The sequence below is a fragment of the Mustela lutreola genome, chromosome 2 (genome assembly GCF_030435805.1).
Source record: "Mustela lutreola isolate mMusLut2 chromosome 2, mMusLut2.pri, whole genome shotgun sequence".
Classification (NCBI taxonomy): domain Eukaryota; kingdom Metazoa; phylum Chordata; class Mammalia; order Carnivora; family Mustelidae; genus Mustela; species Mustela lutreola.
Genome location: NC_081291.1, coordinates 34,456,078 through 34,475,663, shown reverse-complemented (window position 1 = coordinate 34,475,663; position 19,586 = coordinate 34,456,078). Strand labels below are relative to the sequence as shown.

Sequence of the window (19,586 nt, the reverse complement as noted above, 5' to 3'; positions counted from 1 at the left end):
AATTCTCTCTCTCCTTGAGCATCCTGTATTTTGACATTCTGTCAGCATGTCAAAAAGTCTGTCAGTCTCTTTTTCCTTCCCTAAAAACGTGCTCTGTCTCACGCCCTCCTGGCCCCCGTACGTAGCAGGCCGGGGAAGAGGCAGGACAGCACCGTGGTGGAGCTGCTGGGGCAGGGCACACTGCATCCTGCAGGGGCCTCCCTCTCTGACGCGGGCCTCCGCCCGAACTCATGGATGTGAGGGGCAGGGGCAGCGCGGCAGGCGGCGCCACCAGGGCCTCTGGGGGGTGGGTCCCTCCATTGGAACCGGGAGCCACTTCTTAGGTAGCACGACGTCCATGAGGTTCTGGTGTGTGAGCACAGGTGGTCCGGGGTCGTGCCGAGCGCAGCCTGTGTGTGGAGCCCGGTGCTGCCTTCCTTATCGCCGCAGTCTGTTCCCTGGTGTTTTCTCTCCTCCCCGCTGGACTTCTGCATTAAGTCCTAAGTCCGTGTGCCTCACTCACCCCGGGCTGTCGGACGCAGGCTCGCGGAAGGCAGCGGCTTCCACACTGACCTGGTCCTCAGACCCGGGACCTTGTTGGAATACGCAGTCTCCGGCCTCCTCCCGCTGCGCAGAGTCTCGGGGCTGGGGGCTGTTCGTGTGTCAGAATGAAGGCAAGACAGACAACTGAGGCAGATGGGGACAGGAATTGTTTAACAGGACTAAATACAGGCACCTACTTAGACAGGATGGTCTCGTGGTTCTGTTGAAGAAGGAAAAAAAGAACCCTCTTCTTGGATGAAGAAATGAAATGGCGTCATGCCTGTGACCTGGGTCCCCGTTCAGCCCGCGGGGCTGGGCCAGGGGCACGGCAGCGGGGAAGTGAGGCCCGCGCCGTCGGGGGGCTGCGCGCAGCCGTGTGAGGGCTCCCTGTGGGCTTCGTGACACCGCGCCGCCTGCCCGTGGTGGTGTGTGAAATCTTCTCCGTTAAAGCAGAAAATAAGAAAGCCCGCACTTCGCTGCGGTCCTGGCGCCCGGCACTGGTTAGAAGCCACTCCGCCCGGTGTGTGGAAGGCGTCAGGGAAACGCTCCGAGCACCTGCGAGGAAGGGGCCCGCCCGGCCTGGCCGTCCTCTCAACTCGGTCTCCTGCCTGAGACGCTTGGCTGCGTGCCCATGGCAGGGAGCCGTGTCCCCGACCCCCTGAGTCCCCGTCCGAGCGGCTGGTAGGCAGCGCGCTAGGATCTGTCAGAAGCCGGGAGTGTGTTCTCACAGAGAAGGGCTGCTGTCATGTCTCTGTGGGGCCGCGCTCGCCGCTGGGTCCCTCTGACCGGGTGCGGGCTGGCCTTTCGAGCACGTGCGGGTAGGTGTTCAGGGACCTGCCCGGGAATGCGCAGGGAGAACTTCCTGCCTCCGCTCAGTCAGTCACGGACCTGGGTTCCTGCCACGCAGGAGGTCAGACCTAAATGAAAACCTGGACGGAGAAAGGAATAGGGGAGCAGCAGAGCCGTAAAAGGCCTCCCTCTAGGCAGATGTGGTGGCTGCCGCCCTGCTCTGAGTTTCCCACCTGCCGAGTACGGCCGTACCGGATGGCTCTTCTGCTGGAGCGTCCCGGCAGGGCCCACAGACGGTCGCCGGCTCTAGCGCAGTCCCTGCCGTCCTGTTGATGCAGCCCTTGCCGGGGCTCTGCACAGTCCTGGTACGTGAGGAGGCAGGGAGGCTTTCTGGAGCACAAGTTAGTAGCACCGGGGAGCAGGTAGTCGCGTGTGTGTGGAGTGGCTGCTCCGCAGTTCCAGTGCTCTCCATGGCCTTCCCCAGGTAGGGCCACAGTGTGTGCGACAGGAATGTTGGGGGAACGGGAAGAACTGGACCGTGACACCAGCCTCTTGATCCTGGGGAGGTGGGCTGGGCCTGGGTGGGTCCTGCCCCGCATGTCGCAGGGCCCACTGGTGCTGTTCATTGTCACGGGTCGGGGGGGGGGTGGGATCAACAGGTCACGGCTTCTCGGGGTCAGTACAAAGACCCATCTTAGCAGTCTGCCGGCGTCTGCGAGGCTGTGCTAGCAAGACCTGAAAGGCCTCTGGGGACACTTAGCCATGCTAAGAGGTTGTATAGCTGACTTTTGGGGTCACTCTCTGCTCTGAGGCGGGGGCATGGGGCAGATCAGGCCTGCAGTCCCTTTTCTGGGAGCCCTGGATCAGGTGTAGCCAAGCATCAGCCACCGCTCTCCTGGGGACAGAAGGAGCCTCCCCCCGGCCCGTGGTCCTGGCTTTCCCCTCTCCCCACAGCCACCCTTTCTTGGAGCCGGCCCAGCCTGCCAGCTTGAGCCCCCGCCCCCAGATGTGTGCCTGGAGAATGTAAGGGGCTATTTTAATCCACCAGCGGGGTGGTTAACCCCCACATAATTGAGAATTTGTTTTATTGCTATTGTTACCATTAGAAATAACGGGCTGCCCTCCCCGTAAAAGAGGTCAGCGTGACTAATGTGTAATGAAGGCAATAAAGGCCAGCTTTCTCCTGGATCGGGTTTACGGGAGATTTCACTAAATAGTGAATACGTTTTACGGGGACCTGGAGCACAGTGACCCAGCCCGGGGGACCCGAGGAAGTGAGAGGCTGGCAGGCGCTCGCGGACGCCTGCGCTCGGGGCCCCGCGTGCCGCTCCTCGCCGGGCGGGCGCCGGGGTTCGGGCAGGCAGGCAGGCAGTGTGGCCGGCGGGTTGCTGCGTGCTGGGGTTACTGGTTTTGGAATGAAAGCTTGCGATGCAGACAGCGTGTGGAAACCCTTTCAGGAGGAGGCTGTTCTCACATTCACCCAGGCTGCCTCCGGGAGAAAGAAAAGTCAGAGGGGTCTCTGGTCTTTGTGACCCTCCATCTCCCAGCGGCCGGCCGCGTCTGAAGCCAAACTCGGAGCCCCTGGTTGGCTGCTTCGGGGAGGCCCCGCGGGGAGGAGTCTGTTCCTCATGAAACAGGGGGACCCAGCAGCTCCCGTGCTCGCCCTGCAGGTGTCCGTTGGGTTTTCAGTGCCCCCCATCCCCGAGAGTAGGGGGGAAGCTCCTCCTCCCGTGGCTCGCGTTGCTGGCTGGGCCTGTCCGTGTGTGGTCCTATCTCCGGATGGTGGCCCGGGGAGTCCGGCACGGTTGCTGGAGGCTCAGGGCCCAGGCGGCAGGTCCCACCTGGCTGGGACCTCTTCGAGGCTCCTGGACACTTTCTTTGCTGCTTTCAGGGCAGGGCTGGTGGCTGCTGTCTTCCCTCACAGTCTTCATGCAGGTTTGAAGGTAGAGCTGGCCCCCAGTGGAGATGTCTCTCGAGTTCTCGGGGGGATCCAGCTGTGCTCTTCCCCGGCTGCCTACCGTGTCCACCTGAGGAAGCCCTCCCTCCCTGAGCTGGGGACTCAGACTTCGCAGCAGCCCCCATTCTCGACAGGCCCTTTAGGTGCTCCTGCTGGGCATCAGGCGGGAGAGCCCACGCATCTGTCGGCACGACTGGCTAGGAGGGTGCTCGCTGGGAGGGGGTTTACTCTGGCTGCAGGAGGTACAGGGCATGCCCAGCTGAGCTGTCGTCAGAGTGTCACATAGTGAGGAGGGCAAACTGGAATCTTAGTTCTTTTCATTCCCAGTGTCCAGCCCCACTGTGTTCCCCACCCCCGCAGCAGACTGACCTTTGGATTACACAGCCCAGCAGAAGCAGCGTTCATTCACTCCAGGTGTACTGCAAGGGGCCGGATTTTGGTTTCTGGGAAAACTCTGGGTAGTTACTCTGGAGGTTGTGATCTGAATTGCTTGGAAATAGGAGCCCCTTCTCAAGGGTAGGCAGTCCAGGGGTACAGGGATCCGAAAACCTTGGAATTGACCTTTGAGGACCTGTTTGGGATTTAATGAACCTAGAGCATCTTTCAAATTCTGGCTCAACAACAAGAAGAAATCTGGGCCCTTGCTTAAGGGGCCTGCCCTGCACACCCCGAGGGGCCTTCCCAAGAGGCAGGGGTGCAGCTGACGGTGGCTGCCTCCTGGCTAGTAGGGTGCGGGTCAGCTGCAAAGAGCTGGGGAGCCATCAGGATGGATGCCCGTTTTCCTGCCCTTTTCTTGCTTCCTTTGGGAATCTTTATCCCCGGTTTGCAGAAGTGGGTGGTAGATCTTAGTTCCAGAGACTGCATTCCCTCCCCTGACTCTGCCTCCCCTCACTAGCACAGTGACCAGTCCCCTCTTGCCCGTGAGGCTCTTGGGTGGTCGCCAGAGACAGCCTGGGTCGGACAAGGGGATTCCCACTGAACAGCCCAAGGAGCCTTCTCAGGCGAGACGGCGCATGCCCCTGCGACCTGTCGTCACTGTTACATTCTAATAAAGATGAAAGTATTTCATTTCAGAAAGAGGGAAGGCCTGCATACCTCAGGCCCGTAATCTGAGTGCGGGTCGGATTTCCACCTGCCCCTCACGGGACAGACTTATCAGACGGCACTGCTCTAATTGTGTGTTCTCTCCTTCCCATTCCTCCCTTGTGTCTTTTGTTTGTTTGTTTTCTTCCCCGTCTCTGGATGTTTGAAAATGGCAGAACTCTGTTTGGAAACAAGATCAAGTCCGTGGCTAGGAGAGCCTTCTCGGGACTGGAAGGCTTGGAGCACCTGTGAGTATCTCGCCAGACCTTCCCTGACCTACAGGCCTGCCAAATGTGGCTGCCGGGGAAGTCTGCTAGCAATTTAATCACGTCTTTGTAAACCGAGAAACAGCCTATTTGGAAACGCCAGCTGCTTCCTTCTCATTATAAGTCAGCTTCAACTTTGGCCTTTATTTTGCCCATGCCAGGAACAGTCACAGAACATATGGCCAGTCAGTGAGCGCCTAATTAACGGGGCTGCTGTTTGGATAAATTCTGCCCCCCATCCCGCCCCTGCCCTGCTTCCCCATGGCACGGGCCCCTCCACACCTCAGTGCGGGCGCGGTGTCCCAGCCCCGGCTGACCACACCACGACAGTGGCCTGACAGTGCCGAGCACACCGTGGGCTTAGCTGGGAGGCTTTCTGCTGCCCTGGTTGCCTCTGGGAGGCTGGGGGGGAAGAAGACGGAGCCAGCCCGGAGATACTCGATTCTTGGTCTGTTTTGTCTGGGAATCAAGCTTCACCTGAATTCTGTTGGGAAAGGTTTTGCCTGTTGACATGCTGAGCGGGCCTCAACCCAGCTTTGATGCTGCCCTTAGGCTCATGTCAGTTCCCCGGGCGGGGATGGCCACGTAGAGTGGACTTGGGACACAGGTCTGGCTAATACCTGGTGAAAGCAGGACCGTCCTGCAAAGTCCCTGAGCCTCTTGGCTCAAGCACGTAGCTGACTCGGCAGAGGGTGCCCAGCGTTGGTTTGGATAAGGAAAGACTGTTCTTTTGCAGGAACCTTGGAGAGAACGCAATTAGATCTGTCCAGTCTGATGCCTTTGTGAGGATGAAGAACCTCAAAGAGCTGTAAGTTCCTGGGATTCCCTGGTTAGCACGGGCAGAGAATTCAGAGTGAGAAATGCCTTAATTCTGTGATGCCTCGATTTATATACCAGATGGGGCCGTTCATATGTGTGTAGGCCCCTGGGGGTGGCTTCTGGATTAGGGTCAGCACACCTGGCCTTAAAGGGTCACATAGTATTGTCAGCTTTGTGGGCCAGAGGGCTCTGTCACAGCTGCTGTACCGTCATCATCATAGACAGCAGCCATCAGTAATACACCACTGTATGGGCGTGGCTGTGTGCCCGTAAATTCTTACTTACAAAAAATTGGGCCTGCAGCCTGTAGCTTCCTGACCGCAGCTCTAGAGGACGTGCAATGAATTCTCTTCTAGAAAATGGATAATCATTCCTTTAATGATGTCAAGGGCAGTTCTCATGCTCCTTTTAAAAAATAGAGCAGCTCTATTGACAGGGGCTTCCTGAAAGAGCGTGTTGGCGGCAGGGGGGGGCGGGGGGGGGTGGTTGGCGAGGCCGAGATCACAGGTGGGCCGGTCCCAGGAAGCTGCGATCAGTGAAACGGTGCCCAGCCCACATCTGCTCCGGGGCCGCCGCAGTGATTGCTGGGCCGAGGTGCTGCCGCCATAGACCCTGACCACGGCCCCCCGGGTGACAAGGGTTGGAAGAGCTGGCTGGCGCCCTCGTCTGTGGCCGAGGGGCTTGTCTGGGTATTTAGGTGGCAACGTCCGTGCTTCCTTTTTTCCTCCTTATGTTAACCCAGTTCTGCAGACAGTCTAGCTGCAATTTTGATTTCTGAAAGATTTGGCTTTTGGTCCTGGAAGTGCTGACAGAAGGGTAGAAGCGCAGGGCTAGCCGTGTTTGCGTCCTGACCTCATCCTTGTTCCGGAGGCTGCTCCTGCCGGGCCCGAGGGAGAAGTGGGGAAGTCGGAAGGCGTGGTCCCCGTACTTTAAAAGGAAAGCAGGCCCCTGATGACACGCCTCTGGATAAGTCAGGCACCTGCCTTATGGCATTTATGTAGCTGTGAGATTCAGGCCTGTTGAGTAGATGTTCTTTCTTAGAAGGGTCATGATCTTCAAGTGGTGAGTGTTCACTGTGCATTTCTTTCAACTTTTCTTTGAAACTTTTAATAACCTGATTAAATGGGAAGCGGGTACTCTGGGAGAGTACCCTTCTGGCTTCTGTAAAGATGGAGGTTTCCTGAAATACTTTTATAGTTGCGAAGAACTGGCCCCTTCCAGGTGCTTGGGATCCCCCTCCCCCAGATATGCCTCAGCATGGTTCTGGAGGCTCAGCCTTGGCCGCCGCCTGGGTTTCCTGCCACTCGCTACATGGACCCAGTGTGCTGGCCCTGGGCCCAGTCCTCTGATGGGAGAAATGGTTAATTCCACTTGGTCGTTTTCGTCCCCCATCTGATCAAGGCAGGTTGTACCGTGTACTTAGTCATGCTCTGGGTAAATTTCCATAAGCGATGATTAGAAACACATTTTGACCTGGAATGGTGAAAATGCACTGTAAGCCAGCAGAGTGACGGGACGGCCGGAGGCGGGAGCTGCGGAAAGCGGTGTCTGCTAGCGGCTGACAAGGAAGAGGAGCCGAAATCTGCAAAGCCTTGGGGTTGCTGGCTGTTCCCAGCCCCATCTTCCAGCCTCGCTTCTGTCTTTAAAGGGCTGTGTGTGTGGTCAGGGCTCAGTGTCCTTTCTATCTGGCCGGACTTGCTCTCCATCTGTCTTGTTGGTCCTTTTTTTCTTTAGAAAGAGCACTCACGCACGCACGTGGGAACTGTGGGGAGGGGAGGAAGGAAGAGGAGAGCCTCAGGCAGGTTCCACGCTCAGCACAGAGCCCGACACTGGGCATGAGATCATGCCCCGAGCTGAAATCATTCGGACCCGTTAATTAACCAGCGGACCCACCCAGGCACCCCCGGTCTTGCCGGTCCTGATTCACCCTTCAGGAAAGTCTTCTTTCTTCCCGGAGGACCCTCTCTGTGCCGAGGTGTTGTCTCCTCTGTTGAGGTGGGCTTCACTGGAGAAGGCAGGAAATCCGGAAGCAGGCTAGGCGGGTGCTAGGTGGCGTGAGGCATAACTCTTCCCACACACATTTCTGATCGGCAGTAAGTGTCAGGTTTGCTTTTCTCACTTTGTTCCTGTGGCTCACATGAAATCCGTCCCTGCTGTCCACCCAAGTACATCAGGTCTCACCGCAGCAGCCCCGTGTCTTCCTCTAGACTTCACTCAGGCTTTCTGACAGCAGGAGAGCTCCTCTCTGTGCCTCACGGACGCAGCGTTTTTGGTGTGTGGTGACAGCCTCTCCGGCCACCACCCACAGCCCCCCTGCAGCAGCTGCCGGTGTCCTGGGCGGGAGTCAGCCAATTCCTCAGTCGTGGCCGTGGGGGCCCTCCTGCCACTGGACTAGCTTCGCAGGTTGATACCTCGAAGAGCAGAGCCACCTGCCCATCAGATACAAATGCACAAATCTTTAAAGTAAATAAATAAATAAATAAATAAATAAATAAATAAAATCCAATGCTGATTTAAAGGTCAGATGTGGGCAGACACCCCAGTTAGAATGGCTTTGAGGTCAGTTGTATCAGTCTTTGAAAAAGCACCTTCTAAAAGTATTTTAATACGAGATAGTTAATCTGGGAATCACGAGGAACAGGACCAAAGAGTAGATTTTCCTGAATTTAGCTAGCAGTGGGTTCTCTGGCTTGCATGTCACTCTTCCCTACTGTTTACTAATTTGACAGTTCTCTCCTTAGAAAGCCCGTGTGAAATAGAGGAAAACCAGAAGGTGGCCCATTTGATGTCGTGGTTGACATGTGGGGAAAATGGTGTGTGGAGGAGCTTACTGCTCTCATAGTGGCCCACGTGATGCTTGTGGGCTTTCTCAGTATACTTGTGCCCCCTCTTGTCACCGTGTACTAGAGGCAGCTGATGACAGGAGGGCCCATGTGTTTTCTCCCTCGGCCCTGTGGGGTGTGGGCTGGCCTCCATCACTGAGCCCACGGCCTTGAGGTCTTCCAGGAACAGGGCAGCTAGACTCTTCGGTTGACTTATCTTCAAGTGACTCCTCAGGAAGGAATGTCCGCTGAGATGGTGATTCCGATTTCTGCTTGAAAAACTTATCCTCAGTTGCTGAGAAATGAAAAAGAAAATATTCTCTGTTTTGGTTGGAGCCTCACAAAACCAAAATTGTGCATTCTCATGCTCCCTGGGCAGTGGCAATTAACTAACAAGCACTGTTTAGGGAGCGGAGTCCAGTTCTGCTGGCCTCCTGGGTCACGCTGGTGCAGAGACAAAGACACAAACAAGAGGGAACCACGCTGGTGAGGCTTACGGTTTGGAAGTTAGAAAACAGGCAGCCGTGCCAAATAAAAAATCAACAGCAATGTAGAGAAAGAACACTTCTCGGAACTTGTTTCAGATTTAGATCAAAGTCTCAGACTGGGTTTGGAAGCTCCCATGGCTTATCAGGAGAGTGGGAAAAAGCAGGGGGGACGGGGCTCCTCGTCTCTGTCGGATGGTCAGAGGCTAGAAGAGGTTAGATGGTGCCTGTGGGGTCACTCGAAAGCAGTGAGTGCCCGTCTCTGCGCACACGTGCACTTGGGGTTGTGCTAGCCGTGGGGTCAGTAAGGCCCATAGCGTCCGCATCACCCGGGGGCTTGTTAGAAAGGACAGATCTCGGCTTCTACCCCAACGTCCTGAGCCTGACCTGCATTTTGTGAAAATCTCCAGGTAGATGGGATGTCCTGCTCTAGGTCACTGGAGAAGAACGGAGAAAAATCTTTTCCCTTCCTAGATTGCTGGTGTTAACAGCGGAAGCTGACCAGAGGTGACAGAGGGGAAGAATCTGTCCACCAACGGGTGTCCCTGTCTTGAGGTCACACCTCCGACACCCCTTTTGTTTCTCTTTCAGCCACATCAGCAGTGACAGCTTCTTGTGTGACTGCCAGCTCCAGTGGCTGCCCGCGTGGCTAGTGGCCAGGATGCTGCAGGCCTTGGTGACAGCCACCTGTGCCCACCCAGAAGCGCTGAAGGGCCGGAGCATCTTCTCCGTGCCACCGGAGACTTTCGTGTGCGGTAAGACGGGCCTTTGTGACTTTTTTCTCATGAGGGGCCGGGAGGCCAAGGAGGAACCCCTCCGTATGGGAGTGACTCCTGTGATCAGAGGAAACCCCGGTTCCTGCTTACCAGTCAGCCATTGGGTGCAACCGATTTCCCACGGAAACCACACATAGTATTTGCTGCAGGGACGCCTCATTCTGTGGTCCTGGGAGGACGTGCCTTTAATCAGAAGGGTCAGAAGGGAGCCTGTCCTGCCTCAGTTACAAGTCAGAATAATCAGTTATTGGAGGAAAGTTGTGTTGTCTGAAGACGGCTCTGGTGCCCAGGTTTAGCTGTGAATTTACTCAGTGTAGGAGGCTGGGGTTTTAATGTGTGTTTCTTTCCAGCCCCAGGAATGAAAGGTTAAACACAGGAAGAACAAGTCTCATGAGAACAGTTACTGTAGTAAAAATAATTCCTTGTTGTTGACTTGCACTCTGGCTGTTTCTCCAAACCACTGAAGTCTGCCCTTGTAACCTTATACTCTTTCTTCCTTCTGATTGTTGGAACATGGGTCTCGCCATCTTTTCTTGACCAAGGGTGCTCGGAGTCCCGTGTTTGGTTGCACAGAGCATAGAGAGGCTGGCCGCCTGGAGACAGGGCTCCTGGTCTCCAAGCAGGAGCGAGGGTGGATTCCGAGGCAAGATGGGAGCTCGGGAGCAGGCGTGAGTCCCTCCTGCCTTTTGTCCTCCTGTCTGCCCCCTGCCTTGGGTGTGATGATCCCAACCGGGAGCCACCCTAGCAGTGTGGGGACCCCCGCGGTCCACTTCACCCTACTTCTTGGGCAGAGCACCAGCCAGTGTGCCTGCTGCAGTCCGAACACAGGTGCCCCCCTTCCACGCCTCCGCCCGCCACCACCATCACCAACCGCTTCTGAAAGTGGGCTTACCCTTCCTCGTGCTGGTCCAGTCCAGCAAGCATCCCTGAGAGAACACGGAGTGCGGGACAGGCCTCCAGAATGAGCTTTCCTCCGGGCTCAGTGTGCGGCATGTCTGTGCAGAATGTGAAAGTGCATCCAGCTCCCATTCCCAGGGACAGAGCGTGCAGTCCGCTGTTCACCAGGGACCTGGGCCTTGACCATTCAGTTGTTAATCAGCCTTTCTGAAATGGAGCTTTCTGCGCCTTCCTCCCTTTCCCTGTCCCAGGGCATGGTCTTCCCCTTTGGATGAGCCCCTGTGGGACGTGGGCCCTGCTGCGCCCAGCCTCCGGCCTATGGCCCTGGCGTGTTCAGGGTGTTCTGAGGTGCAGCAGCTCTCTGTGCCACACTGTAGCTCAGGCTCGTGAGTCTTCCCCTTCTTTATAAAATGGAAAAACCAACCGCTTCCCACCCATGAGCATTGCATCAGAAAGTCAGCAAGTGTTGGTGAGGATGGTGAGATGTCCGAACCCTCCTGCACTGCAGGTGGGAATGGAAACCGGCGCGGCCCCTTTGGAACACAGTTTGGGAGTGTCCCCGACAATTAAACATAGGACAACCTCCTAGTTATGTACCCAGGAAAAACAAATATATTTACATAAAACCTGGACACAAATGCTCGTGGCAGCATTCTTCGTAATAGCCAGAGAGTAGAGAGAAGCCAGACGCTCATCACTGGGACAGATGAAACAGCACGGCCATGCTCTAGAGTGTTACGGGGCCATGGAAAGGGATCGTTCGTACCACAGATGAACCTTGAAATATTTGAAGTGAAGGAAGCCGGTTGCAAAAGACCAAACCCTTGGATTCCATCTACATGACAAGTCCAGAAGGAGTGAATGTCATGACCAGAATAGGTCCCCCTTTAGGGGCCGCTGCAGGGGTGGTAGAGAGGTCGGTGATGACTGGTGGCTTAGGGAGGAGGGAGAAGGGATGATGGTTGGAAGGTAGGGAGTTTCTCTTGGAGGGCAAGAAAGTGTTGTTGTATTTACCATGAAGATTATTGTGTCATGATTCTGTAAGTCACTGTGTCAGGTCAGCAATCAGTTGTCTTCAGAATACTGAAGAGTTGTGTAACCCCACTACCATCTACCTGATCATTCTCATCACCTGTAAGGGAAACTGTGTTCACAGCAGTCACACCCTCTGCGCCTCTGTCCCCAGGCCCTGGCAGCCATGACTCTACATTGTATTTCTAGGATTTATCTGTTCTGGATGTTTCATATAAATGGATTCCTATAATATATGGTCTTTAGTGACTAGCTTTTATAACAGCGTAATTTTTTTACTATATATCAGTACTTTTTTGGGAAGAGAGAGAGACCGCGAGCAAGTCATGAGTCCAGGCGGGGGAGGGGCAGAGGCAGAAGAGGGGAGAGAATCTGAAGCAGGCTCCATGCCCAGCACGGAGCCCAACACAGGGCTCGATCTCATGACCCTGAGACCATAACCGGAGCCGAAATCAAGAGTTTTACTTCTTCCTTTCCAATCTTGATAGCTTTTATTTTTTCTTGCTTGATGGCCCTGGGTAGAGCTTCCAGTGCAGTGCTGAACAGAAGTGGTGAGGGCAGACATCTTTGTCTCTCTTGAGGCAGGGAGAAGCATTCAGTCTTTCACCATGAGATGTGGTGGTGTGCGTTTTTCATAGATGGCCTTTTTTTGGTTGAGGAATGCCCTTCAATTTGTAATTTGTTGAGTATTTTTATTGTAAGGGGTGTTGGATATTGTCAAATATTTTTTCCACATTTGCTGAGGTGATTAATGGGATTTTTTCCCTTTACTGATATGGTGTATTACATTGATTTTTGGACATTAAACCAAACTTGCATTCCTGGGATAAATCCAGCTTCATCACAGTCTATAATCCTTTCTGTATGTTGTAGGATTTTTTTTTTTGCCAGTATTTTTATATTGTTGAAGATTTTTGCATCTGTACTCATAAAGGTCTATAGTTTTGTTTTTGTCTAATTTTATCATCTGGGGATACTTGACTCATACAGTGGAGTCTAAAAATGTTCACTTCTCACCTGTCTTTTTGGAAGATTAGGTGATGGATTAGTGGTAATTACTCTTTAATTTTGGGTAAAATTTACCCAAAATTTGAGTAGTAGTCATTTGAGTCTGGACTTTTCTTTGTGGGAAGTTTTAAAATTATTCTGTTTCTTTACTTGTTACTGTCAATTCAGATTTTGATTTTTCTTGAGTCAGTGTTGGTAGTGTATTTTTCTGAGTTTGTACGTGTATGACGTTTTCTCATTTGTTGGCACACAGAGGAGTCATAGTATTCTCGCTGATGTCTGTAGGCTTAGTTGTAATGTGCCTTGTTTTTTTTCCCTAATTTTAGTGTTTGAAGTCTTCTCCCCACTTCTCCACTGTACAAATCTATAGTTTCTTCAATTTTGTTAGTATTTTCAAAGAATTAACATTTGTTTTCATTGATTCTTCCCCCTTCTATTTTTCTCTTATTTATTTCTGTTCTAATCACTATTTCCTTCTCTTTGGTTTGGATATAGCCTTGTTTTTCTGATTTCTTAAAAATGATAATGTTACTAATTTGAGATCTTTCTTAATGTAGGCATTTACAGCTCTAAATCTGCCTGGAAGCACTGTTAGGCTGCAGCATTTAAGTTTTGGTATTTGTTTTCACTTTCATTCATCTCAAAATACTTTCTAATTTCTCTTACGATTTCTTCTTTTACTTAAGAAGTATCGTGTAGTTTCCAAAAATTAGACTCTCAGTATTCCTTGATACTGATTTTTTACTTCATTTTATTGCCATTAAAGACACTTTGTATGATTTCTGTCTTTTTTAAATGTATTGAGATTTGTTTGTAGCCTTATATATGGTTTCTGTTGGAGAACGTTCCATGTGCAACTGAAGATGTTTATTCTGCTGCTGTAGGGTGGAATGTTCTGTAGATATCTGCCTGATAGGTCTGCTTGGCTTATCGAGTCATTCAGGTTTTCTCTTGCCTTGCCGGTCTTCTGCCTCATGGTTTTATCCGATCATTGAATGTGGAGTATTGAGTTCTACAAACTACTGTTGCGTATATGTTTCATGTTTAGGTCTTGGGATGGACTGTTTTATATTATAAAAAATGACTCTTTGTCCCTAGTAACCATTTCTGTCCTAAAGGCTATTTTATCTGATATTGGTGTAGACACTGTAGCTTTCTTTTTGGCAACTATTTCCCTATTTGTGACCTTGACTCAAAAGTGTATCTCTCAACAAGAAAGCATGTAGCTGGGTCATGGGTTTTTTTAATCCATTTTGGAATCTTGCATTTTGACAAGAGGGTTTAACTGATTGGTTTAATGTAACTACTGATAAGATAATTCACTCCGTGCTATTTGCTTCCTGGGCATCTTTTTGTTGTTGTTGTTCCTGTGTTTGTTTCTTCATTACTGACTAGTTTCATATTAGGTATCTTCTGATATACCATTTTAATTCCCTTCTGTTTATCTTAGTATTTTTTGAGTAATTTTCTTAACGACTGTGTAAGGACTATAATTAACATCTTAAAACAATCTACTTCAGATTAAAAATAAAATTAACTTCAGTAGTATGCAAAATTTTGCTCCTACTAAGCTCCATTTGTGGAGACCCTCCTTTGTGGTGTGGTTATCATATAAATTACATCTTTATTTACAACACAGTTTTGTGATTATTGCTGTATAGTTGCCTTTTACATCAGATAAAAGAGCATTACAAAAATATGCTGTACTTGCATACTTACATATGTAGTTACTTTCATGCTGCTTATTTCTTTGTGTGGATTTTGGTTACTATGTGTCCTTTCATTTTAGCCTGAAGGATTCCCTTTAGTATTTCTCGTAGGGTAGGTCTGGTAGCAGCGAATGCTGTCAGGTTTTTTGTTTTTAAATATGAGAGTGATTTAGTTTCTTCTTCACTTTTGAAGGACGGTTTTGCTGGATACAGATTTCATAGCTGACCAGTCTCTTTCAGTGTTTTGAAAATACCTCCTTCCTCACCTGCATGGTTTCTGATGAGAAATCAGCTGTTCACGTCCCCGAGGATCCCTTCTGTATTGGGTTGCAGCTCTCCTGTTCAAGATTCTTTGGCTTCTGACAGTTTGACTATTAAGTTTCTGGGTGGGGATCTTTGACTTTATCTTTTTTGGGTTTGTTGAACTTCTTGGATGGGTAGGTCCCTGTTTTTCACCAAATTTGGGACGTTTGGGGTTATTATTTTCTACAAATACTGTTTCTGTCTCCTTCTTCTTGGACTCGCATTATTTGTATGCTGTGATGCTTTGATGTCCCACAGGTCTCTGGGACTGTTCTCAGCTAACTCCACGGCTTTCTGTTTCTTAGACTGGATAGTTTCGATTTCACCAGCCCTTCTGCCTGCTCAGTGGGGCTACTGAGACCTTCTAGTGCATTTTTAATTTCAGTTATTATACTTTTAAACTCCCAAAGTTATATTTGGTTTACTTCTACAATCTTTAGTTCTTTATTAGTGGTGTGTGTTTGCTGGGAAAGTGTTCTGACACTTTTCCTTTCATTTTCTTAGACATGATTTCTTTTAGTTTTTTGAAGATATTTTATAAAGCCAATGTAAAGTTTTTATTTAGGTCCAAGATCTAGGCTTCCTCAAGAACAGCTTCCATTGACTGCTCCTCCCCACCCATTTCTTTGTATGTTTTATAGTTTATTGGAAACTGAGCCTTTAAAGTCATGTGGCAACTCCAGAGATCAGCTTCTCCTTCCGTCTTGCTCCTGGTTTGCTGTCGTTCTGTTTATTACGATTTGTTGAGTGACTTTCCTGGACAAAGACTGTAATCTCTACATGTGGCCACTGAAGTGCCCCCTGGTTTGCTGATGACTGGACAGAGACTCCTTCAGTCACCTCAGAAGGTCTCCTGTCCTTTGCCCAGCATCTCTGGTGTGCTGAGGACATGTGGCCACTTCTGTTGGCACTGATTTGTAATCACAGGTGGGAAGTGAGGCTCCTCCCAGGGCTTTCTTGGGCAAGGCAGATAGCCCTGTGCCTGCACGTGGCCTTCTAGAGCTTTAGGAGCATGTGGGACCTTTTCATTGACTGCTTTCTTTTCCTTTTTGGTTTCTGGGCCAGCCTCCTGTGGGCTCCAGTGGATACTGCCTCACCTCTAGGGGCTGCTCATTTCTGTCATGTGTCCTAGGACCAGGGCTTCCTTGCTGAGCCCACCACATCAGGTCAAATAATGCCAAAGGATGGGGTCCGTGTAGGGCCTCCACAGCCATTCTGCCCCTCTCGGTGGTCACTAGGCTGCCAGGTTTTAAGGCTACCACAAAGCTGGGCAGAGAGGCATGGAACTTAAGCTGAATTAGATGCCACAAAGCTCATGTTCCTTCTTGAGATTCAAGCATTTTCTTGAGTCAACCTTCCATGAGTTTGTTACAGCCTTTGCTTGTTATAGCCTTCCAGAATTCTGAAAAAGTTGATTACAACCACTTTGCCAGTATTATTGTGGCTTTAATGGAGGTACAGATTTTTGGAAGAGTTTGTCTCGCGTTCTGGAAGTGCTTCTCACTCCCCGCCTCTTGGCGTGAAGTTGGTGGGTAAGGTCTGTGCATTCCCGACTGACGGTTCCTCCCTGTCTGTGAGTGTGTTTTGTAAGATGAGCAAGTGAAGCAAATTCTCCTGGAAACTCTTGAAATGCCTGCTTTGGTGCAGGAGCACTGGCGGATGGGTTTGTAGTCCAGAGGTGTGGTCACAGAGGTGATCCCTGCTCAGGGGTTTCTCATCAGAGAAGGCCAGAGATCCCCTGTTCGAGTCGCTCACAGTGTCTGGTGGAGCTGAGGACGAGCAGATACCCTGCAAGACGCCGTCCCTCTGTGTCCGGAGAGCCTGGGCGGGAGGCTCTTCAGTGTGGCTCTCCTCTCCGCAGATGACTTACCGAAGCCCCAGATCATCACCCAGCCAGAGCCCACCATGGCCGTCGTGGGCAAGGACATCCGGTTCACGTGCTCAGCGGCCAGCAGCAGCAGCTCCCCCATGACATTTGCCTGGAAGAAGGACAACGAGGTCTTGGCCAACGCTGACATGGAGAACTTCGCCCATGTACGCGCGCAGGACGGGAAGGTGATGGAGTACACCACCATCCTGCACCTGCGCCGTGTCACCTTTGGGCACGAGGGCCGCTACCAGTGCGTCATCACCAACCACTTCGGCTCCACGTACTCGCACAAGGCCAGGCTCGTCGTGAACGGTAAGGCACCTCTCTTCACGTGGGCGCGAGTCCTCTAACGCCGCGCGTGGCTCTCCATGACCGTGTCAGAAGGATGCGGCCCCGAGACGCATGAGCCTCATGGGACACTGGCGTCATGGCTGTCACTGGTGTCATTGGTGCCGGGGGCCCCAGAGCAAGTTCTGGAGGTTGAAGGGTTGTTATCAGCGATTTACCTATTTCTAGTGACTTTTTAAAATCCAGTTATTATGTTAAATGCAATGATGGGCCCAAGCCTCATACTTTTATCCATTTATTATTCTCCACAAACCATGATTCCAGCGTCCAGATTCCCAGCATACCCGACTGTGGGGAAACTCCTGCCCTCTGAGTTTTGGAGCCTCTTCAGGCGGCTTTTCTCAGGGCTGCCAGCCGTCACCGTTTAGGGCGGAAGAGGAGCCGACAGCTAGAGCGGTTGAGCGGCCCCCCACCGTAACCTGGTTTTTAAGCCTTCAGTTATTAAGTGCTAGAACCGGGGTCCCGAAGCCCTTAAAGGCCACCGGAAAACCCATTCTCTACCCCACACGTGGCCTGTGGTCTTGGCTTATTCTGATGGAGTCGTCTGTATCAGAAGCTCCGTGACCTGTGAGACTTGTTGCCGAGGCCCGATGGGAACCAGTGGTACCAGCAGTGGTACCCTGGTGGGTGCTGGCCGCTGGCTCGGGGAGCGTAGCAGAAGGAAGCTGGCTGACCGCCCCAGCTGGCGAGCGTCCAGTGATGGGGCCTGACACCGCCTCTCTGCCTCTGTTTCCCCAAGAGGGAGGGGCCCTCCCGTTGCCCTGCCCAGGGCAAGGGCATGTCCTCCTTCCCCCTGTCTTTATGTCCTGTTGGAGCAGATCCCTGTGTCTCCCGGGCTCTGTTCTGGTGGTTAACGAAGGCAGGCAGGCATCCGTGCCCGGTATTTATGGGCTGTTCCCCATGGACGGATGGCAGCCTTGGGTTCACAAGAGCGAGCCATGGACGGGAGAGGCTGGCTATTTGGGGGAGCCAACTGCTCCTCTCCCAGGCGGTGGGAGCAGGTCAAGGCAGATGCCGGCACAGACGGCGGGGAGGGGACAGACACCCACCAAGCAGGGGGGCTCTTCGCCAGAGGACTGTCCCAGCTTTTGGTCTAGCTCTTCCTTCCTGCAAGCCTGATGGTCTGTATTTTGCAGTGCTGCCATCCTTCACCAAAATACCGCATGATATTGCCATCCGGACTGGCACCACGGCCCGCCTCGAGTGTGCCGCCAGCGGCCACCCTAACCCACAGATCGCTTGGCAGAAGGACGGAGGCACGGATTTCCCCGCCGCACGTGAGCGACGCATGCACGTCATGCCCGACGACGACGTGTTTTTCATCACGAATGTGAAGCTGGAGGACATGGGCGTGTACAGCTGCACTGCCCAGAACTCGGCCGGCATCGTTTCCGCCAACGCCACCCTGACAGTCTTCGGTCCGAGCACTCACACCCTGAGTCTAGGAGGCCATGCATGCGTGGAGGGGGCAAGGGGTCACCCCTTCTGGGCACCTGGTTGTGGCCAAGTGGGCTGTGCTGCTTACCTTTGCGTAAAATGTTCAAGGAAATGTTAGAAAGCAGCACAACAAGTGGTTCTTTTTTTAAGGAAATATTTTCTGTAGGGCTTTCATGGAACATTCTGACTGCCCTTTGACTTGGGTTGGACGGGGGCTGGGTGGGTGGGGTCTCCGGCTGGAGAGACACACAAGCCAGGCACAGGACAGGTGGGGGAGAGAAGGGGCTTCTCTGTGGCTCAGGAGTTCCTCCTCCTCGTTCCCCAGAACGGTCAGGATATGGTCAGTTTCCGGTCTCCCAAAAAGCTCTGATCCAAGATCTGTCCAGAAGGCAGGGCAGACCCCCAGAATAACCATCTCCTCTGACTTACTGCAGAAACCCCATCGTTGGTGGTGCCCCTGGAAGACCGTGTGGTGTCCACAGGAGAAACGGTGGCGCTCCAGTGCAAAGCGACCGGGAACCCTACGCCCCGCATCACCTGGTTAAAGGGGGGCCGCCCCCTGAGCCTCACCGAGCGGCACCACTTCACGCCCGGCAACCAGCTGCTCATTGTTCAGAACGTGGTGGTGGAGGACGCGGGCCAGTACACGTGCGAGATCTCCAACACCCTGGGCACGGAGCGCGCGCACAGCCAGCTGAGCGTCGTGCCCGCCCCCGGCTGCAGGAGGGACGGCGGCACCGTGGGCATCTTCACCATCGCTGTGGTGTGCAGCATCGTCCTGACGTCGCTGGTCTGGGTGTGCATCATCTACCACACCCGGAAGAAGAGCGAGGAGTACAGTGTCACCAACACAGGTCAGCCACTGCTGGCGAGGAGGCAGGGTGCCTCGGGCCTGTGCACGGCGGCCGCGTGCTGGCTTGTCACTGCAGTGACCTCCTGGGGTCATGCCTCTGCTTTGCTGGCTCCCTCACCATCCCTGTGTGCTCGCTCACAATCTCTCGGACTCAGACCTCCAACGGCTGTGTCTTTTACACCCAGGTGGAAAGTGAGGCTGAGCTGGGCCCCCCGGACCATCTCTCTGCACTGCTTGGGTGGCTGCCGTTGGGAGAAGCTTGTGTCTGGGCCTGATCGCACATGGGTGTTCTCACGTCTTGTTCCCACGGAGGACGGGGACACCTGCTATCTGACTGTCCTGTCTCCTTGCAGATGAAACCATCGTGCCACCGGATGTTCCAAGCTACCTCTCGTCTCAGGGAACTCTTTCTGACCGGCAGGAAACTGTGACTAGGACTGAGGGTGGCCATCAGGCCAACGGGCACATCGAGAGCAACGGTAAGGCCTCGGAGCCCGATGCGACCCTGTCCTCAGGAGCCCCCCCGCCCCTGCCCAGGGCAGATGCATGGTCTCATGCTGAGTGCATCTGACATTGAAGGCTGGCAGACTCGAGCCTTCTGTTGGGGTTT

At 52.8% G+C, this 19,586-nt stretch overlaps 1 protein-coding gene across 1 annotated transcript in view; it reads left to right on the top strand.

Moving 5' to 3' along the window:
• The window catches only part of LRIG1 (leucine rich repeats and immunoglobulin like domains 1), a 109,979-nt gene that overhangs the window by 87,068 nt on the left and 3,325 nt on the right, over window positions 1–19,586 (top strand). Inside the window, exons 10-16 of the mRNA XM_059161457.1 lie at window positions 4,528–4,599; window positions 5,354–5,425; window positions 9,335–9,498; window positions 16,330–16,650; window positions 17,823–18,104; window positions 18,558–18,977; window positions 19,330–19,455. Coding sequence (XP_059017440.1) covers window positions 4,528–4,599; window positions 5,354–5,425; window positions 9,335–9,498; window positions 16,330–16,650; window positions 17,823–18,104; window positions 18,558–18,977; window positions 19,330–19,455 — 1,457 coding nt within the window. The remainder of the gene's footprint in view (window positions 1–4,527; window positions 4,600–5,353; window positions 5,426–9,334; window positions 9,499–16,329; window positions 16,651–17,822; window positions 18,105–18,557; window positions 18,978–19,329; window positions 19,456–19,586) is intronic.